Source organism: Phacochoerus africanus, chromosome 4 (genome assembly GCF_016906955.1).
Source record: "Phacochoerus africanus isolate WHEZ1 chromosome 4, ROS_Pafr_v1, whole genome shotgun sequence".
NCBI lineage: Eukaryota > Metazoa > Chordata > Mammalia > Artiodactyla > Suidae > Phacochoerus > Phacochoerus africanus.
The window spans coordinates 116,115,122-116,136,548 of record NC_062547.1 but is presented as its reverse complement, the minus strand read 5'-3'; the positions used below and the strand labels follow the sequence as shown (position 1 = coordinate 116,136,548).

Genomic DNA, 21,427 nt, shown 5'->3' with positions numbered 1-21,427 from the left:
CAAGTAAAAGAAACGAAGGAAGGCAAGGCCTAAAGTAAAAGGGAAATACTATACTTTGGGTTTAATATATACTGCTACACAAAGAAAATGAAGTTAATTGTGACTTACCCTTGTCATTCCACATTATGTACATATACTACTCATTTTCCTGGTGGTCATCATTTGCCAATACAATCATGTGACTTATACATATTTTTTAAAACACCTGGAATGTTCTACTAATAAAATCTGAGTTTCAACTACTTTTAAGTGTCCAAAGCCCTGGTAAGAACTTATCTATTTAATTAAACAATTAACTCTACTTACAACCTAGTAGGCAGAATTTGGACCCTTCAGCAAAATTTTATGGACTGATGATATGTGGGGAACCATTTCTTTTGGGAAAAAAAAAAAAGTAGAGCAGGCTCTGCTACTTTAAGTGAAATAAATGGGAGGAATACTGAGGTCAGAAATCATGGAAGATTAATATTAAATATATAACATGTAAAATGCATTAGAATTACTTCACAGTTCTTTCATGAGCTAAAAATAGAGGATATTGTACAAAGGGGCCTTAAGTTACACTTAGAAAAGACTGAAAGACAAGTGCGACACTGAAATGAGCAAAGGGTATTCTTGTCTTCTCTTAGGTCAAGAAAACATTTTGAAATCTCTGGTGATTGCTGAATTTTTTCTTTAAACTAGGCAAAAAAGTTAACAATGTCTAATACTGCATATATTACAATGGTGTTTCCATTTCTTTAGAACTCTGGATGGTGATGATTCTCTGGAATTTACAAAGTAAAGAGAGAAGAAAGAAGGAAGGAGGAAAGGAGAGAGGGTGAACATAAGAGAGATGGGAAGGGAGAGAGGGAAAGAGAGAGACAGGGAGACATAAAGAGATGGGAGGGCGCGGAGAGAACACAGAGATTAATGGGACGGTTTCACTTAGACACTTTGGAAACCGTGAAAGTATTTTTTCCTGTTGTAGTCACAGTATCTGGACCTCCTATTGGCATTCAGTGTATTGAGGCTAGTGCTATGGACTGAATGTTTGTGTCCCCCCAGAATCCATATGTTAAAACTCTAATTCCCACTGTGATGGTATTTGGAGGTGAAACCTTTTGAGGGAATTAGATTTAGATGAGGTCTTAGATGAGGGCAAAGCCCCTGTAATGAGATTAGTGCCCTTATAGAAGACAAAGTGACCAGAGCTTGCTCGCTCTCTCTTCCTTGTGAGGACACAGCAAGAAGATGGCAGTCTATAAACAAGGACAGAGCCTCACTAAGAATTTAACCATACTGGCACCCTGTTCTAGGCCTTTTGACCTTCAGAACTGTCAGAAGTAAATGTTTTTTGTTGTTGTCAATGTTTTTGTTTAAGTCACCCAATCTGTGGTATTCAGATTAATACAGCTGGCACAGGTTAATACAGCTAGAGATGCTAAACATCTACAAAAAATTGCCCTGCCCAAATGAACCTAGTATTCCTATTGCTTCCATTGAGAAACTCTGAATCTTAGCCAAGTGAGTAAGTTGGATTTTTTTTGTGTGAGCACTCTTCATTCAGGAGCTACACCCTTGAGATGGAACCAAAGGCAATGACTAAACCAAGAAAACCAAGTTAACCTTCTATGTCCACAAGTGGTGCAATGTACAGACCTAGGTCTATGCCTGTTTGTTGATTTGACATCTTCATTGAATTATATTTTTCTCATTTATGAGGCAGGCAAAATACTCTGTAAAAATTTTGCAGAATTTGTTCTTGAATTATTTAATAATATTAAAATCAAAACTCATTGTTCAAGGAATGAAGTTAACAGAGTATTTATTATAATATTGCCTGAAAGCTCTTTTTCTGACCCAGAGAGTAAAAAAAAAAAAAAAAAAAAATTCTCTTTCAGGGAATTGTTCATTTTTTCCACACTACTTCTGAAGTAACCATTCCCAAAATAAAAATTTATTTTTCATGGGTCAGAGACATCATAAGCAGAGGATGCACATCAATCCATATAATACAAAATAGGACTTCATTCCCACAAGACAAATAATACTTTAGTTTTGGGGCAGGCAAACTCTTACCTGAGAGCAAGGAAATAAATTTCATGGTCCCAAATCTATGCTCCAATAAATAATCAATGAATGAACAACATAGAAATAGTTAGCTACAGTGTAACCTTAGTTATTCTACCATCCTTGGAGAAAAGCACCCATAAACAAAGAAAGGATCACTGTTCACCTTCAGACCACAATACTTTGATATTTCCCATCCAAGCAGTTTTTCTTAAAAGGGGGGTCATCCTCAAAAGAATCTTTCCAGCTGAACAGTCCTTCCCTCGTGGCCTGTAGGTAGAGGCTGTCACACAAAAACTATATTGACCTAAAGAAGAGACTTTCCTCCTAGAGAGCCCATTGTGGGTGGTAGAATTCTTTGCTCAGCTTTTTCTGAATTTTAGCTTTTCAGAGCATTCAGGTTCAGAGGAACAGTATAGGTAGGTATGCGATACAATGTCACAGGAACAGAAAAGAGGCCAAATTTCCAACTTAATCTAAAGTTCATTTAAAATAGAAAAGGTATTGTGGTAATATAATAAGATCCTTCCTCTCACAGCTGATACGCACCTGCTTGGAATAAAGATTTTAGATGTAATTAAGACTTATTACCTTATTTAAAACCATATTGCCTTATAGCTTGAATCCTCATCTTTTTTCTTTCTCCTTATTCACATTAATTTCTGTAGGTCATCCATAGAGACAGAAACAATACATGCCTTTTCTGACCTCATAAGGACACTGTGGGTAGTTCTCTATTATTACATTTTGTTTCCTTTTTTAATGCTTTTCTTTTACATTTGCCACCATTAACTAGAAACTTTTTTTTTTTTTTTTTTTTTACCCTTTGAGGTTATCCAATTTTCCTGCTCCAAAGTCAGGGATTCTGTGAATCTCATTCCTTGAGCAACTGAAAACCTGACTAAACAGCTGCGCATGAACTTCTGGAGACTGTAATGCAAGGATGGCAAATAAGAATCAGGTCACAGCTACTCAGAAACGTTATATCCATGACATTTCACGGGGCTTCTGCAATAGTGAAAACAATCATCTCAATCCTGAGGTGTTTCTTTTCAAGAAAGATAACTCAGATGTTATTTTTTAATACTCTTTTTCTTGTTAAATTCTTCCAGGCAGGGACTGTGCCTCATGTATACTTCCTGTAGCTCTCCTCAGGACCTACAGTGCATGCTATGTGTAAGAACATGGGTCATCCTGGGCTAGAGGCTTTGGTTCATCTCTTGAAACATTTGTTTTTTGCTGCTGTTTTATTTATCACTTATTCTTGGCTAGAGGAGAGGCAAAAGTGGAGTATAAAAAGAAAAAAAGGTAGACTGGAAAAGGAATCAAAGAAAAAGGTCCTTAGAGGGACTGTGCAACTGAATGGAAAAGAATGGAGTAAAGCCTCAGAGAGCAAGTGGGCAGAGATGTGAGAAGCAGTGTAATGAAAATAAAGGTGGGAAAAAAAAATTTTTTTGTTTTGTTTTTAGGGCAGCAACTGCAGCATATGGAGGTTCCCAGACTAGGGGCTGAAGTGGAGCTTCATCACACACACCACAGCCATAGCAACACAGGACCTGAGCTGAGACTGTGATCTACACCACAGCTCATGACAACAGCAGATTCTTAACCCACTGGGTGAGGCCAGGGATTGATCCGGAAACCTCATGCTTCCTAGCTGGATTCATTTCTGCTGCACCATGACGGGAACTCCTTTTTTAAAAAAATTAGTTTTTTTTATTTAATGATTTTAATTTTTTCCATTATTGCTGGTTTACAATGTTCTATCAATTTTCTACTGTACAGCAAGATGACCCAGTCACACATACACACGTGCATTCTTTTTTCTCACATTATCATGCTCCATCACAAGTGACTAGACATAGTTCTCAGCACCATACAGCAGGATCTCATTGCTTATACATTCCAAAGGAAATAGTTTGCATATGAACCCCAAATTTCAAGTCCACTCCATTCCCTCCTCCTCTCCCTTGGCAACCACAAGTCTGTTCTCCAAGTCCATGATTTTCTTTTCTGTGGAAAGGTTCATTTGTGCCATATATGAGATTCCAGATGTAAGTGACATCATATGGTATTTGTCTTTCTCTTTCTGACTTCACTTAGTATGAGCGTCTCTAGTTCCATCCATGTTGTTGCAAATGGCATTACTTTGTTCTTTTTCATGGCTGGGTAATATTCCATCGGGTATATATACCACCTCTTCTTAATCCAATCATCTGTCGATGGACATTTAGGTTGTTTCCATGTCTTGGCCATTGTGAACAGTGTTGCAATGAACATATGGGTGCATGTTATCTTTTTCAAGGAAAGTTTTGTCCAGATATATGCCCAGTAGTGGAATTGCCAGGTCCTATGGTAGTTCTATGTATAGTTTTCTAAGCTATCTCCATACTATTTTCCATAGTGGTTATACCACTTGACATTTCCACCAACAATGAGGGAGGGCTCCCTTTTCTCCACACCCCCTCCAGCATTTGTTATTTGTGGACTTATTAATGATGGCCATTCTGACTAGTACCTCATACTAGTTTTGATTTGTACTTCTCTAATAATCAGGGATGTTGAGCATTTCTTCATGTGCTTGTTGGCCATCTGCATATCTTCTCTGGAGAAATGTCTAATCAGGTCTTTTGCCCATTTTTCAATTGGGTTGTTGGCTTTTTTTGCTTTGAGTTGTATAAGTTGCTTGTATATTTTAGAGATTAAGTCCTTGTCAGTTGCATCATTTGAAACTATTTTCTTCCATTATATAAGTTGTCTTTTGGTGTTTTTTTATGGTTTCCTTTGCTGTGCAAAAGCTTGTTAGTTTGATTAGGTCCCATTTGTTTATTTTTGCTTTTGTTTCTGTTGCCTTGGGAGACTGACCAGAAAAAACATTCGTAAGGTTGATGTCAGAGAATGTTTTGCCTATGTTCTCTTCTAGGAGTTTGATGGTGTCTTGTCTTACATTTAAGTCTTTAAGCCATTTTGAGTTTATTTTTGTGCATGCTATGAGGATGTGTTCCAGTTTCACTGATTTACATGTGGCTGTCCAGTTTTCCCAGCACCACCTACTGAAAAGACTGTCTTTCCCCCATTTTATGTTCTTGCCTCCTTTGTCAAAGATTAACTGACCATAGGAATCCGGGTTTATTCGTGGGTTCCCTGTTCTGTTCCATTGGTCTGTATGTCTGTTTTGATACCAGGACCACACTGTCTTGATGACTGTGGCTTTGTAATAGTGCCTGAAGTCTGGGAGAGTTATGCTTCCTGCTTGGTTTTTGTCTCTTAGGATTGCTTTGGCAATTCTGGGTCCATATAAATTTTTGGATTGTTTGTTGTAGTTCTTTAAAAAAACATCATGGGTGATTCGATAGGGATTGCACTGAATCTGTAGATTGCTTTGTATAGTATGGCCATTTTTACAATATTAATTTTTCCAACCCAGGAGCATGGAATACCTTTCCATTTCTTTCAATCTTCTTTAATTTCCTTGACTAATGTTCTTCTATTCTTTTTATAAATCAAAATACTGGAACATTAACAGAACTGTTTGTTATTTCTTCTCTGGTGACTGTAATCTCTCAGTTTAGTGAGAATACATAACTAGTTTAAATTTTTATTAGTAAAATTATCATTGTAGTGTTTCATTGTCTTGAATTTCGCATTAAAATCCATCCTTCAGAGATCAATGTTCAAAATGAAAGTAACAACAGTCAAAATTTCTTCAGGGAAAAAAAAAGTAAATACCATAGGAACCAACAAACTTAAACAACAAAACCACCACATTTTCTGTTCTTGTTTCTTATTGCTTAATTAAGTCCTCAAAAGAATCATTTTATTAACACTAAGTGGATTCAAGCAGGACAAATATTCACAAAAACAAAGAACAAGTGTCAGAAGCAAACTTATTGTTAATAACCTCAAACCTCATTCCCCTTCGAGTCATACTTAATCCTGATTTATCAGTGTGTGGGTGTTACATTCAATGAAATTAAATTTTAATTAATTTATTTTTAATTTTTTAATTAAAAAAATTTTTAGGGCCACGCCCATGGCATATGGACGTTCCCAGGCTAGAGGTCTAATCACAGCTACAGCTGCTGGCCTACGCCATAGCCATAGCAATGTAGGATCCGAGCCGTGTCTGCCACCTACTCCACAGCTCACGGCAACACCAGATCCTTAACCCACTGAGTGAGGCCGGGGATCAAACCCTCAACCTCACGGTTCCTAGTCAGATTTGTTTCCACTGTGCCACGACGGGGACTCCATAATTAAATTTTTAGAAATGTGCAGGACCAGAATCTTTTTTATCTTGGAGTATGCCCTTTAGGCTATGTTTAGAAGGATGGAAAATTACACAACTTGCTCTGAACACAGAACCATCATTAACATATACTCAAAATTTATTCAAGAAGTTCGGTATCTTATTGCTTCAAGTAACAAGATATACAATTTAAAGTGGCAGAAATATTGAGAAACTTATTGTCCTCTATGAAATACCAAGAGGGGAATTTCAATGGTGTCTACTTTTTTCTCAGACTTCTTCAATATAGTTATGTTTCTCTTCATAATTACCAGACAGCAAAAGCAGTTCTTCGCATCATATACAAACCCCAAATATGACAGTGAAAAGAGAAATGACCTTTCCTTCCAGGGTATTCCTTTCATTAAAGGGAAACTTCTCCAATAACTCATAAGTAGATTGCCCATCAGAACTCCTGGGTGAGGATCAGGTCACCCTCCCTGTCTATCTGCAAGGGAGGGTGGTGTGAATGAAAAATGTTGCCTGCCGTAAGGTAAACAAAGTATGTTGCAACTGTCAAGCCACTACAGGCATGCTCAACGGTGAGCCCCAAGGGAACTCGGGATGGAGACGAAGAGACCCCCTGCCAAGCCCTCAGCCAACTGCAGCCACTCCCAACTGTGTACCCTAATGGGATTCAGGATGGAGAAAAAAGCAGGATACCAGACAGTTAAGGTGTATATCAAAGGAATGATTTCAGAGATCCCAGACGCTTGCATCTTCCCAAACATAGAAAAGTACTAAATTCACTACTTGAGATATCTTTAGTAGTAATCCTTTAAAGTAGTAATCCTTTAAAGTTTCTGACTTTGGTCTTTGTTGAAAAACTGCTATATATCCTTGCTCCTCCCCTATTTCTTCAGAGCAGTCCCTCAGGCTTAAGTCCTCAGTTTTGTCTACCAAATAAAACATAATTCTCAATTTTTAGGTTGTGCATTTTTTAGCCAACAGTGGGAAAAGAAGTTCTGACCTTTTCTGTCTTTATAAAAGTAGATAGGTTCTGTCAACGTAAGCAGCTTTTGGCAGGAAGGAGCTCTCCGCTGGAGGCTCCTTTGTCTTGTTAGTAAGCTTAAACCAGGTAGCCCCATGTCCTTCTTATCTCCAGCCCTAGCACATCTTTCAAATCTTTTGATTGCATAATACCTTGCCTAAATTGTTGGTTCTTTCCATAGATCCAAGAAGTAGAAATGAATAATGGGTAATTAACAGATGACCAGATCTCTTCCCTAGCTTCCCCCTCAGTAAACTCTAGAATTGTGTAAACAAGATAGCACCTAAAGAAAAATCACAAGTTGACAACCCTGCATACAGTAGGGAATGACTAGACTCTGACCCTTTATCTCAATGATTAACTGAGATTACTTCCATTTTTCCCTTTAAAAACATCCATGGCTGAGCAGTATCTTTGGAGGTGGTTTTCAGGGGACACAAAGTCCACCATTTCCCCAGACTGTCAGTATTCTGACTAAAAGCAATTTTCCTCTCTATCAACACTGTCTCTTTCAAGTATGGATTTTTGAGTGGCAAGCAGTGGACCTGATTTGGCAACATCAAGGAATAAGAGGTCAGGCAGAAGAAGGTTTAAACACGTCATATAATGCAAAGCTGAATAACATATATATTTCCTGTTAAACCTATAAATGTTATCAAGTATAGAAAATGTAGACAGTATTTTTTTTTAACTCTGCTGCACTTGTTTTGATTTCACTGACTTCTAGAACCATTTCATGCACATTAATAAAGACTATGAAGAGTTTAAAAGAGTCTATGAATAGAAACAAAACTATGAGAATTTGTTTTCAAAGAAATTCCAGTACCATTTATTAAGCTATTGTCTCAGTTTTTTTAGAGCCACACCCTAAAAAAGTTCCCAGTCTAGGAAATGAATCAGAGCTACAGCTGTCAGCTTACACCATAGCCATAGGATCGAGGGATCTGAGCTGCATCTACAACTTACACCACAGCTCACAACACTGGATCTCCAACCCACTGAGCGAGGCCAGGGATTGAACCTACATTGTCATGTATACCAGTTGGGTTCATTACCACTGAGCCACAACAGGAACGCCTGTCTTTTAGCTTTAAATCGACCCTTTGATAGTCTACTTTGTGAAGATGGGACTTGAGTTATAAGTCATTCTTTCCCTTCTTCTGCTAGCCTCCTGATTGGTTCTGCTCCTGGAGGACATTAGGGAGACAATGGGTGGCTTTAAAAGGATGAATGAACTTGCTCCCTTTCTGAGACTGTTTTTCTGTTTATTCTTCCCATGCACCCTATCAATACTTTTTAACTCTGCAATGGCAGATCATTCCGACAGCAGCCTCTAATTCCAATTTGCAGTTTTTCCAATGATCACAGCACCAACCAATCCCAGGGTCCCTCTTCAGTGACACCAGCAATCTGGCTAGAACACCATTCTCAAAGGTCTGTGTGCCAGCTTCAGAGGCAATTCTTCTGAGCTTAGAAGTGAGATACCAGCCAGGCCAAGCATTAAGCCTTCATGCAGGTCTATAGAGCACCTCCTTTACATGTCTAAATTCTAATCATCTCAACCTCTTTATTTGGTTTTTCCAGTCCAAGAGGAGGCCGTTTCCTGAAGTTGCTACCTCTGTAATACCTTAGCTTAGTGTTCCCCTTTTGCTTTCCCAGTTATTTAATATCTAGTCATCAATTCTTCACTGACTGCTTCTCTAATGGGCTGAATCTGTTCTTCTTAAGGGGAGATTATAGGTTTTTAAAAACTTACCAAAACAAGCTTCTACTGTCTCATCTTTCTATGCATCCTTATAATCATGTCTATTTCCTGTTATTCTTCTATGTTCAAATGCCATATTGGCTTCCATAACTTTAAAGGGTTAGATGCTTTTGTTTGCAACTCTTCACGCCCATCACTATAATATTTAAAACAATCCAAATGAAAAAATCTATGTGCTGGGATAGCAGACATATTTAATATTTCTTAAATCTCTTCCTTTTATTTTAATAAATTCAGTGTATACTCTATAGATCAAGTTATTCCAGGCTCCAAGTTCATGGCTTTGCAATTAAGACATGCCCAAGAGAACTGTGGCTAGCAAAAGAAGGAAGGCAGCATCAGGGGTGGAAAAAAGAGGAGAGTGATTTTGTTGAAAATAAAGGAACAGTGAGATATCAGTGGTGACAAGGAAAGAGGTGGTGGTAACAGTGAGCTCCCAGAGAAGGTGAAATATTATCTCCTGGTCATCTCTATAAGTAAATGGAAAAGGAGGGCTTTAACGTGTGGCATCATGCTTTATGACAGATGATGCAATGACCCTTCCCAAATGTCCATATGACTAGGTTATTTAGCTTGGACCTACCTAGAATTCGTTTCAAGAAGATGGACTACTCAGGAAGGCTTAAGGATCTGCACCTAAAGAGTAACTGAATGAATGCAAACGCAAAGGCAGAAACATTTTTCATATTCACTTTAAAAGCTTTAAAAAATGCTATTTATTTATTTATTTATTTATTTTTAAAGTTTCAAAGTGAATTTTGATCTTTTTTTTCCCTTTTTTTTTTTTTTTAATTTTCCCACTGTACAGCAAGGGGGTCAGGTTATCCTTACATGTATACATTACAATTACATTTTTCCCCCAGTCTTTCTTCTGTTGCAACATGAGTATCTAGACAAAGTTCTCAATGCTATTCAGCAGGATCTCCTTGTAAATCTATTCTAAGTTGTGTCTGATAAGCCCAGGCTCCCGATCCCTCCCACTCCCTCCCACTCCCTCCCCCTCCCATCAGGCAGCCACAAGTCTCTTCTCTAAGTCCATGATTTTCTTTTCCGAGGAGATGTTCATTTGTGCTGGATATTAGATTCCAGTTATAAGTGATATCATATGGTATTTATCTTTGGCTTTCTGGCTCATTTCACTCAGTATGAGATTCTCTAGCTCCATCCATGTTGCTGCAAATGGCATTATGTCATTCTTTTTTATGGCTGAGTAGTATTCCATTGTGTATATAGACCACCTCTTCCGAATCCAATCCTCTGTCGATGGACATTTGGGTTGTTTCCATGTCCTGGCTATTGTGAATAGTGCTGCAATGAACATGCGGGTGCACGTGTCTCTTTTAAGTAGAGTTTTGTCCGGATAGATGCCCAAGAGTGGGATTGCGGGGTCATATGGAAGTTCTATGTGTAGATTTCTAAGGTATCTCCAAACTGTTCTCCATAGTGGCTGTACCAGTTTACATTCCCACCAACAGTGTAGGAGGGTTCCCTTTTCTCCACAGCCCCTCCAGCACTTGTTATTTGTGGATTTATTAATGATGGCCATTCTGACTGGTGTGAGGTGATATCTCATGGTAGTTTTGATTTGCATTTCTCTTATAACCAGCGATGTTGAACATTTTTTCATGTGTTTGTTGGCCATCTGTATATCTTCTTTGGAGAACAGTCTATTCAGGTCTTTTGCCCATTTTTCCATTGATTGATTGGTTTTTTTGCTGTTGGGTTGTATAAGTTGTTTATATATTCTAGAGATTAAGCCCTTGTCGGTTGCATCATTAAAAAATGCTATTTAAAGCTAAAACACAGAAGCCAAGACTACACTCAGACAAATACTCTGAAATATTTAGGGCAAGAATTGGGATGAAGTGGGGAGGAAGGGAAGGATTGTAAGATTTGTTGCCTAAGGGGTATAATTATGCCTGCAACATATTTCCCAAGAACTTTTTAATCTTTTTAAAGTTTTCTACCTCTGTGCTTTCAAAAGCCAGCCTAGATACATTCTTAAAAGTGTGTGTGGGAGTTCCCATTGAGACACAGTGGAAACAAAGCCAACTAGTGTCCATGAGGATGAGGGTTTGATCCCTGGCCTCGCTCAGTGGGTCCGAGATCTGGTGTGGTGCAGGTCACAGATGCAGCTCAGATCTCCCGTTGCTGTGGCTGTGGTGTCGGCTGGCAGCTATAGCTCCGATTTGACCCCCTAGCTTGGGAACTTCCATATGCCATGGCTGTGGCCCTTAAAAAAAGCAAAAAAAAAAAAAAGGTGTGGGATCCAGAGGAAATGTGAGATATATCACTGATTACTTTGAATTCCCAAATGTCCTTTTTTTTTTTTTTTGGTCTTTTTGCCATTTCTTGGGCTGCTCCCTCGGCATATGGAAGTTCCCAGGCTAGGAGTCTAATTGGAGCTGAAGCCGCTGGCCTACGCCACAGCCACAGCAACGCAGGATCCGAGCCGCGTCTGCGACCTATACCACAGCTCACGGCAACGCCAGATCGTTAACCCACTGAGCAAGGCCAGGGATCGAACCCACAACCTCATGGTTCCAAGTCGGATTCGTTAACCACTGCGCCACGACGGCTCCCAAATGTCCTATTTTTTATAGCTACCTATAGCTATGTAGTTGGAAATAAACTGTTTCATAAATGTCAGCTACTTCTCACAAGCTTTAAATTGTTTGCTTTGTACCTGTGAAACACTGAGAGAAATTATTTTTTTTCTTTAAGTTAAGCCTTAGTTGAAACAATCAGATAAAATTTGCTTTTTATAAAACATTCTTTCAAAGAATGTTTAACTTGAATATGGTAACCTACTTCTTCAACTGGAGCTTTGTGAGTAGGTAAAATAGCAAAGTTCTTGTTTTAAATTTAGGACTAGCAGTGGTCTAATCAATTCATCTTTGTAGGCCTGGAATAAAGTTCTAAGAACTTTAGTCCCTCAATTCTTTGTGGGGCACCTCCAGCAGTAGCATCTCCATTGGCGGCCCTTTGATTCCTTAATTGATGTAATTCCAAAAGGTGGAAGATTCTGATGCTGAAAACATCCATTTCTCATTTACTGAATGACAATAAATTTTTCCAGTCAGCTACCTGAACTATTACCAAATTGGATGCCCACTGTGACAAGCAAAAGAGTCAAGAGCTGACTTAAGTGCATGGAAGCAACCAGAAAAAACATACTGAAGGAAGTGAGTTTTGAATGAAAGGAAAATAATTAAACGATAGTAAGGGAGCATAAAAGAATCTCACGAATGGAAGCAAATTACATAGCTTTGTTGCAGAGGAATTGAATAGAAAAATGATAATAATAATGTTTTAGTAAATGTAGTATCATGCAGAAAGACAAAATATAGAATAGTGGTTATTTATAACTATTTTGATAAATTTTCATCTATTTATTCAGTAAATATTTATTGAGCAGCCACTATTGTCATTTTCTTTTTATTATAGTACTTAGCTGTAGAGTAGATCTGTATATATAGATTTATAACGGGTAATACACTGTGTATTAATACACAGTGTATTTATCTTTAAATAAATACACTGACTCTGGAGTTGTTTATTTTCTTTTCCCTCTTTTTTGAACAGTACTCTGATATCCATATCTTCTCTCACTTAGTCTTTTCCACAACCCTGCTACATTGAATGTTCTGCCTTTTTTACATGAAGAAACTGAGGCTCAGAGGTGTTTAGAAATAGACCCAAACTCGCACATCTAGAAACAAAACCTAGCTCTGCTTGGCTCCCAAAGTACTCTGAACTGCTATACCAGTAGGTTTAACTGAATAGATACTCTATGATATATAATAATGAGACATGAAGTTTTAAAATGAGTATTAAGAAGTGCATAAGACTGCCACTATTGAACTCAAAAGTGACAAAATGAAAACAGTGATTGCAAAAGAGGTTGTGGGCATGCTTGGCGATAGGAATTGGAAGCCACTAGAAGATTTTTTGTTTTTTTTTTATTATTATTATTTCTAATCATGCCAGAAACAATCATAGCATGACATAGGGGCAGGATGATGTTCATGGACACTTGCAGATTGAATTGAATTTGGGAAGGTGGATGTGAGGAGAGACAGTAACAGAAAAGTTAAAAACCATCCCCAGGTTGGCAAGCTTAGGAACCCAGGATGATAGATACATTGTATCTGATGAAAAATCTGGACTGGAGTGGTTATTTTAGGGTAGTGAGAAGATGAATATTAGATTCAAAATTCATATAATCAGGAACTGCATTGTGTATTTAGAGTAAAATTCCATGACATCTTCTCTAGCTTTTCTCTATCCCCCAAACTTTTTTATCTCCCACCATAGCAAAAAGACTAAGACACTTTTATAGGCAAGAATAATTTGGAAAGCCTTGGCTATAAAGTCAATTGATAGCTCAATAACAGACTTGGTTGGATCATAGGTTTTTTTATTTCTGGCAGCCATGTGCAAAGACTGTGGAGACTGGTTTTTCTCCTACCACAGTTGGTACATAAGATGGTTAGGTGTTGGAAGTCCTTCATCCTCTCCTTCCTTCATCCCTCCTTCCTGTTTTGATTGTAGGTAAAATTCATAGGACATGTACTTGTGTCATTAAGCTTCTCAAGATATTGAATAATGATTTTAGTTACATAACTGACTCTGATTAATATAATATACCATAGTTGTGGGTATATTTTATAGGTTTGTCTTTTTAACTAATCTTGATAAATAGCTCCCTTTGGGCCCTATCCTGTTTGTCCCAAGAATAATTTGTTCTGGCTTTACAGTCAATAAATGAATCACTGAAGTGTCCCAGGACATAACAGACACTACTAAATAAATGGGAAGGTTTTCACCAGTGCATTCAGTTTTATCTAGGCAAATATTTTCTTATTAATTTGATACAAACAATTTCTTCAAAGTAATATATTTTTGGTAGATGTGTGTGCATGTTTCCATCATTAACTTATAAAACTTTATTCCAGTTTAAAATGTTAATGTATTTCTCTCTTTAAAAAAATAAAATTGTCAGACTTTTTTTCCTCAGGATTCATTCATTTCTCCCCTTGAAAGAAAAACAAACAATAATCTCTATGCTCTAAGGTCTATATTTATCTCACTGAATCTTTTTCCTCTTCCCTAACCAAACAACAAAAACAATACAGAGACAAACTCAAGAAATGGAAAGAACAACTATAGACTCCAAAGTCTGATCTGTTTATAGTAATAGAATTTGAATGATTTTTACAAATTTATGGCATTACATATGGGGACTGCATCTTTCAGAGTTTGAGTAATCAATAGAAAACATAAATTTATTCAACATTTTCTAATAAATATTTCATATTATTTTTCTGCAAATATTATGGCTTGTCATTGACATACACTTCTTAAGTGATCATTCTGTAAAAGGAAGGGATTATCAAGAATGACATGATTGCTGTCACTTCATACTTACAGCAACTGCCTCCAGGATTTGTTTGACAGCATCTGCAGCATCTCGTTCACTATAATATCCCTTTTCCACAATCCTAAAAAGAAACCATGAAATGTTTCTCAGATACATCCATTCAGTTAAAGAAGATTTATTTAAACAAATGCAACAAGCCACCGTAATAGTAGGGGAACAATTTCCATAAGTTGGCACTCTAGAAATTTTTTATTTAGGAAAATGAAAAACATTTATTTTGCCTAGGCCTGAACTATCTATCCTATTGAGGACAAAAAAAATTCTTTTTTTGTCTTTTACGGCCGCATCTGAGGCACATGTAAGTTCCCAGGATAGGGGTCCAATCAGAGCTGTAGCTGGTGGCCTATGCCACAGTCACAGCAACGCCAGATCCGAGCTGCGTCTGTGACCTACACCACAGCTCAAGGCAACACTGGATCCTTAATCCACTGAGTGAGGCCAGGGATCGTACCTGCATCCTCATGGATGCTAGTCAGATTTGTTTCCGCTGGGCCACAACAGGAACTCCCCCCACAAAAAAAATCTCTTTAAACTTTGTGTTGCAAATTGTTTTAAACGTATACCAAGTAGACAATATACCATGAACTCTTCCATTTAATTGTCACACTTCTTCAGCAATTATTAATTCCTGGCCAGTGATGTTTGATCTATCCAATTAATAACTTCTCCTCTTCCTATATTATTTTGAAGCAAATATCTGACATCATATAATTCTGTAACCAAGCAGGACCCAATGGGGCCTTCCCACAACAGATACCCTTGTGTCTTCCACCTGTCTCTTCTCCATAGAAAACATTTAGCCTCCTAGGCCTTCCTGAGTTTCAAAGATTAAATTTAATCAAAGAAGTGAGAGAACTCAGAAACAAAGGAACACTGTTAAGCAAGACAAAATAATAACAGTTTAGCCATTACACAAAGTCAAGGACTTTTATGGAGTTCCCGTCGTGGCGCAGTGGTTAACGAATCCGACTAGGAACCATGAGGTTGTGGGTTCGATCCCAGCCCTTGCTCAGTGGGTTAAAGAGCCGGCATTGCCATGAGCTGTGGTGTAGGTCGCAGACGCGGCTCGGATCCCGAGTTGCTGTGGCTGTGGTGTAGGCTGGTGGCTACAGCTCCGATTCGACCCCTAGCCTGGGAACCTCCATGTGCTGTGGGTGCAGCCCTAGAAAAGGCAAAAAAAAAAAAAAAAAAAAAAAAAGTCAGGACTTTTAGTTCCTCCTCAAGGGGCATAGATAATATTCTGAGCCATGTCCTTTGAGCTGTTTTGCAGACATTGAAACCTCCACCAGGTGAAAGAAATTAACTGTATGTTGTTCACAAGCACGTAGACCCCAGACTGATTAGAACCAGAAGGTTGATGATGTTGACTCCTGATTACCTCAAACCAATCAGAAGAATGTCTGTGAGCTGATCACATTCCCCACAACCCTTCTCTTTCACTCTATCTTTAAAGACTTTTCCCTGAAAGTTTTTGGGGAATTCGGGCCTTTTAAATACTAGCTACCTGAACTCTTTGCTTAGTGCTCTGCAATAAATGCTGCTGATTTCCTTAATCACAACCCAGGGTTAGCAGATTGGCTCTACTGCTTGAGAGCAAGTGGACCCAAGTTAGGTTCAGCAACAATTTCATTCATAGATATTTAAGGAGGTATCTCTGAAAGATAAAAAAAAAAACCTTTTAAAAATGGTAACTCCAATGCCATCATCATACCTATAAATTACAATAATTCCTTAATATTATAAAATATGCAGTGTTTCAAATGTCTAATTGTCTTGGACATGTTAAAATTTGTTTGAATCAGTATCCATGCAATGGATTCGTTGATGTCTCTTATTCTCTTTTAACTTGTTACTCTTCTCTCTCAATCACCCGCTCTCTCTCTCTTTTGCTTTTCTTTTCCAAATAAAGGACTTGCTCTTTTTACATATATCAAATTAAAGTCTTTCTTTTTAAAGAATTTTTCTTGAATTAGAATGTTTCATATACATTTTCTTCCATTGCTTTGGTTTTCTTCTTTGGAGTATGCAATTATACACATATAAGAGTTTTCTATTTTATGGACCCAAATAGATTGTGAGGATGGGGTAATGCTATTCAGTCAATATTTCTGTTTAATGTGAGCCAAGAACTTGCTGGATTTAATAAAGAATAAGATTTGGGTACTGCCCCAGATGAGACCAGAGAGAGCAGAGAAATTACTAATAAAAATTATATATGTAACATGTATTATAATAAGGACTGTATATCCAAGAAATTTATTAACTCTGTTGTCAGAAACATCTCTAGAGCAGATGTGGGGCAGGAACACAAATGCAGGTGCCTTCCCTACCTTATTTCACATGAACTCTGCACACCATAGCTTGGTCCTACCATCAGAACTCAAGTGCTTCTCTTTCAAGCTCCTTCTGCTAAAGGAACTTTGTTCTCAGTTGATTTGTTCATCAGTGTATCACAGGAGAGGTTTCTGGACTTAGACATTCAATTTTAAATATTTTATAAGGTGAGCTACCAGCTAGGCCAACCATGACTGACTGGGAAGAGCAATAGCAGGGAATTTCTCAAGTTGCAAATGCAGGTTTATAACTTAGAGTTCAGACTGTAAGTGAAGATACTGGTGACCAAGAAAAGGAAAGTGAAATACTGCAAGCTTTTTCTCTTCATTTAGGTAGCATGACTATAGTAGATGTGTTTGGTCAATGTCTTCTGATGGGTATTGTGGCAAAATTCTTAGCCTTCTCACTAGACTGCTGCTTTGATCACCCGGGGAGCCTCACTCATAGTATGTGGTCAATAAATGTTTGTGGAATCAATACTAATTGCCAAGTGAATGGATGTCAGAAAAATTTTAGACTGTGGTCACTTGGACAACTCCTCTGTCTATGTTTCTTATCATGGGGAACAAAAGTACTAGACTGGGAAGTGATGCCCACTCATGGCAGGCACATTGGCCATGGATGCAGAGGGAGAACACCATATACATGATTCTCAAAGAAAAATGCAACAGGTGGAAACTGCTGTTCTGAGGAATAAACTTGAGTTGCATGGTTTCTAGATGTTATTGTAATAACATGGATTTTTTTATAATTTGAACAAAATCAAAGTGATTCAATTCAGCAAAATATTTATTTCATGAGGCAACAAAGAGCAATTCCTACAAAAAATTTATCTGGAATTTTAAAAAATGCCAATGAAATTGAACAATGTATATACAGTTGAGAGTTTACAGTTTTATACAAAATGTACTAGTGACCTCAATTTTTAGAAGCAATAAAATATTCAATTACTGTAGGAGTTTTATAGATGTAAAAATAGGAATAAAATTTTAGTGGATATTTTTATCTGTTATATTTAAACATACTTATTGCCATATTTACCTTCAGAGTTAGTAATTTCTTTTTCATGCTTTGTTAAATAATGGGAAGATAGTTATTGCTACCAGCATCTTAAGATCATTTTTGAAAGTCTAGGGCCATATAGTTTGCAGCTATGCTACACAATTTCCTGTTGTTCCACTGTAAGCTGTGCTAAAAATAAAATCTCTCCTAGGATTTTAATCATAGCACCAGCCCCAAAGGCTGCCCTGGGGTCCCATTTCCTACAGGTCTCGCAGTCACTGAAAGGCCTAACTACTTCTGGAGACTTGGGAAGGAAGCACAATGGGGTATGTTTCCCTTGGCTCCCAGGCTGTGAATCTCTGGTTTCCACAGGCCTTCTTACTCCAAGACTGTGCCTTTTACTTCCACTCTTTGCTGTGTCGGCCCATATGCACTTCTCCCCAGTTGGGACTGTTTTTCTTCTCATCATTTTAAAATTGTAGGATGAGAAGACACAGGCAGTGCCTATTTCTTTCCATTGATCTGCTTTGAAATATGACTTTTGTTCATTTGCTTCTGTCACCTTAATTGCTGCAAATTGAATTGAGCTCATCTCCAGCCCAGCAGTCAGTGCAGGCAATGCAGCTGAAGAGCTCTAATTGATCATATCCCGAGGCCCTCAGACTTCCTGGCACAAAGATTAGGAGCCCTACTGCTCATCCTACCAATGGCAGCTTTTTCTTAAATGAAGATGTTATCAGATGACTGTAGGTTTATGTGAGAAAGACAGTGGTCTGGTGAGATTGAGTAACATATAGCATATGGTAAAAGCCCCAAATAATAAGAGTTTCAGGAAGTAAGTCTTAAGGGCTGCTAGTACATCATTATGCTGGTACACACAAAATTATATGTAAATGACCTCTTCTGTACCCTGTGTAAATCCACCACTCCTTTACAAGATTCACTATTTTTCTCTCATATCCTTGATGGCATCTTTATCTGTATTGATGCTTTCTCTAAGAACTTTCCGGAAGAGTATTAAGTTTATACGCTAAAAAAAAAAAAAAAAAATTTCAAAGGGTATATTACTAGCACCTATGAAATTTGAAAGCTAGGGACAGAGTGAGGGAAATGTAGATCAATGTGGGTGTTGGCCAAGGAGTTGACAGTGGAGGAGAAAGGGGAGGCCAAATGAAATTGGACACCTGGAAATGGGCCTAAGGGATTCCTACTCCATTTCTCTCATACTATAAATGAAAAGCCTGGCCCCAAAATGATATATGCACTGCCCAAGAGCACAGAGTTTATTCATTCATTCATCTGACAAGTAGCCAGCACCTGCTTGCTTCCTCTCTAGAACAGCTTCTAAGACGGTCACCAAGATCATCCTATCTAACCCCTGCCAGTGTGCTCTGCCTTGGACGGCACTTTGCCCTTCCCTCAACTCTTCACCTGCCAATTTCCTATTTCCCATCTAAGATTCAGCTCAAAAGGGTCTATTAGCTCTGTGAAGTCATTTCTGACTCAAAAGACCTCCTTAATTTGTGACCAATGTACTGTGTTTATGCCCTAATTACAGCATTTATCTTCCCCACATGAATCCTTCCAGGTAAATTTGTGACCAACCTCCAGCAAATGCAAAGTAGATTATGATATGTTTTTTTGTGTACTACTGATTATTCTTTATTTTTTTTAGTCCCTGTCCCCCTTTATTTTTTTAATCTTGTGATATTACGATTATCTCTATTAGCTCTAATATAATTTTTTTGAGGTAACGGTAGTATTAAAAGTATATTTGGGTCCATAATAAAGTTTTACTTTCCTTTTTCTAGACCATGAGCTCCTTGAGGGTAAAGACACTGAACTCTGGTTAACATGGTGGTGAAAGAGAATAACGTGGGTGGAAAATCTGGAATGCATATATCCAGACTGACCTTGTGTACATGCTGCTATGAGAATTAAATGAGATCATGTTTAATAAAACGCCCTGCCACTGCCAGGACCCCAAAAGGCACTCAAAAATGACCCTCATTGCAGTGACTAATTATCCTTCCAGACAATAAGATTTTATAGATCTTCACTTTAGACATTATGTTAATGACTATTTTTTGACACTATAGTCTTTGCAAATACAGATGTGTTCTGGGTTTGGTTAACCGGAACACTAATCCTGACACAACTCCATGGAAACTGGAGAAAAGCCCTAAGTTCTAATTCTAAATATGACAATGTCCTGAAAATTCCTTACTTTCACCAAGAGTAAGAGATCTAGGAATGTTGAAGTACAAATGACTATTAAGGCTAGTATACTAGGACTTTGTCAAGTAAACTAATGGGCTCAGTGCATAACCCCTAAATGTAACCACTACTTTCCCTGCATACTGATAATTTATTATAGTTTAAAAGAGAGTATTTTCAGTTTTGGAAAAAAAAAATGTATAGTCAGACAGACACGAGTTTCAAGCCTGACTTTATGACTTACTAATTGTTAGAGTTTGTGATCTTGGAAAAGTGTAGATAATAATACTTCAAAAAAACACTTGAAGGGTGATTGAGCAGGTTAGATACATATATAGCTTTGCATAGGACCAATCAATGTATCAGGGATTCTCCTTAAACAAAGTAAATAATAGTTTATTCTTTTGAAATGACTTGAAAGGGGCTAACTGCATTTAATAAGAAAGACAGTGAGGCCATATGAGGAGGAAGAGTTGGGCCAGAAGACAGCTGGGTTGTCTATGTGGGGAAAATCATTTACATTGACTCATTCTCAGTTTCCACATCTGTGTAATGGGGACAATGCTTTTCATCCTACTGCCCCAAATGGTTGACGTGAAAGAGGAAAACTCAGTAGTATCTATGAAAACTTATAAAACCATATGTAGTGAATTTTTCTCTCAGTAATAGTGGGTAGACAAGCCTACAGATAAGAACAATAAAAACATGCTAAATAAAATATATTTTAAAGTACATTTGAAGACATCAGAGAGTTACAAAGAAGTGAAGTCTTTAGGAGCCAAGTCCTAGAAGAGAAGAAAAACCTGAAAAGCAAACCTGACATCTGATGCCTATGCTTTCCCTTTAAAGGCATTTACTGATTCGAAATTAGCAGCTGACAGGCCATCATCCAGGGTGGACAGAACAGAAGTTGGCATTTAGGGTCTGTCAAGGAAGGAGAGCCTTGGCAAAATCCCCTGGCTTAACCTGGGCCCCTTAAAGAGCAAAACCCTATGAGTAAGAGTTGACAAGAAATAGATTCACCCTCAGGAAGCCCCAGCTTTGAATCAGTCCAATGCCTAATTAGATTAAAGTGATCTGTTCCTTACCTTAACTGCGTGCTGGAGCAAAATAAAATCTGCTCTTTTGGAAGGCAACAACATTTAAAGCCCCAAAGTCTAAAATCTTCTATACATAATGTTTGGCATTTGAATAATCCAGCAAGCAGAAATACAAGAAGAAAACAGAAAACAAAACAAAACAAGACAATTAAAAAATTTACAAGATATTCTGATACTGGAGTTAGACAAAAATCGGAAAAAAAAAACTTAAAAAAAATTTAATTAGAAGACCAGA

General features: G+C 37.8%; 1 protein-coding gene across 1 annotated transcript in view; it reads right to left on the bottom strand.

The window, feature by feature from the left end:
* Window positions 1–21,427, bottom strand: part of CAMK4 (calcium/calmodulin dependent protein kinase IV) — a 224,195-nt gene that overhangs the window by 63,233 nt on the left and 139,535 nt on the right. The window contains exon 5 of the mRNA XM_047778407.1: window positions 14,528–14,600. Coding sequence (XP_047634363.1) covers window positions 14,528–14,600 — 73 coding nt within the window. The remainder of the gene's footprint in view (window positions 1–14,527; window positions 14,601–21,427) is intronic.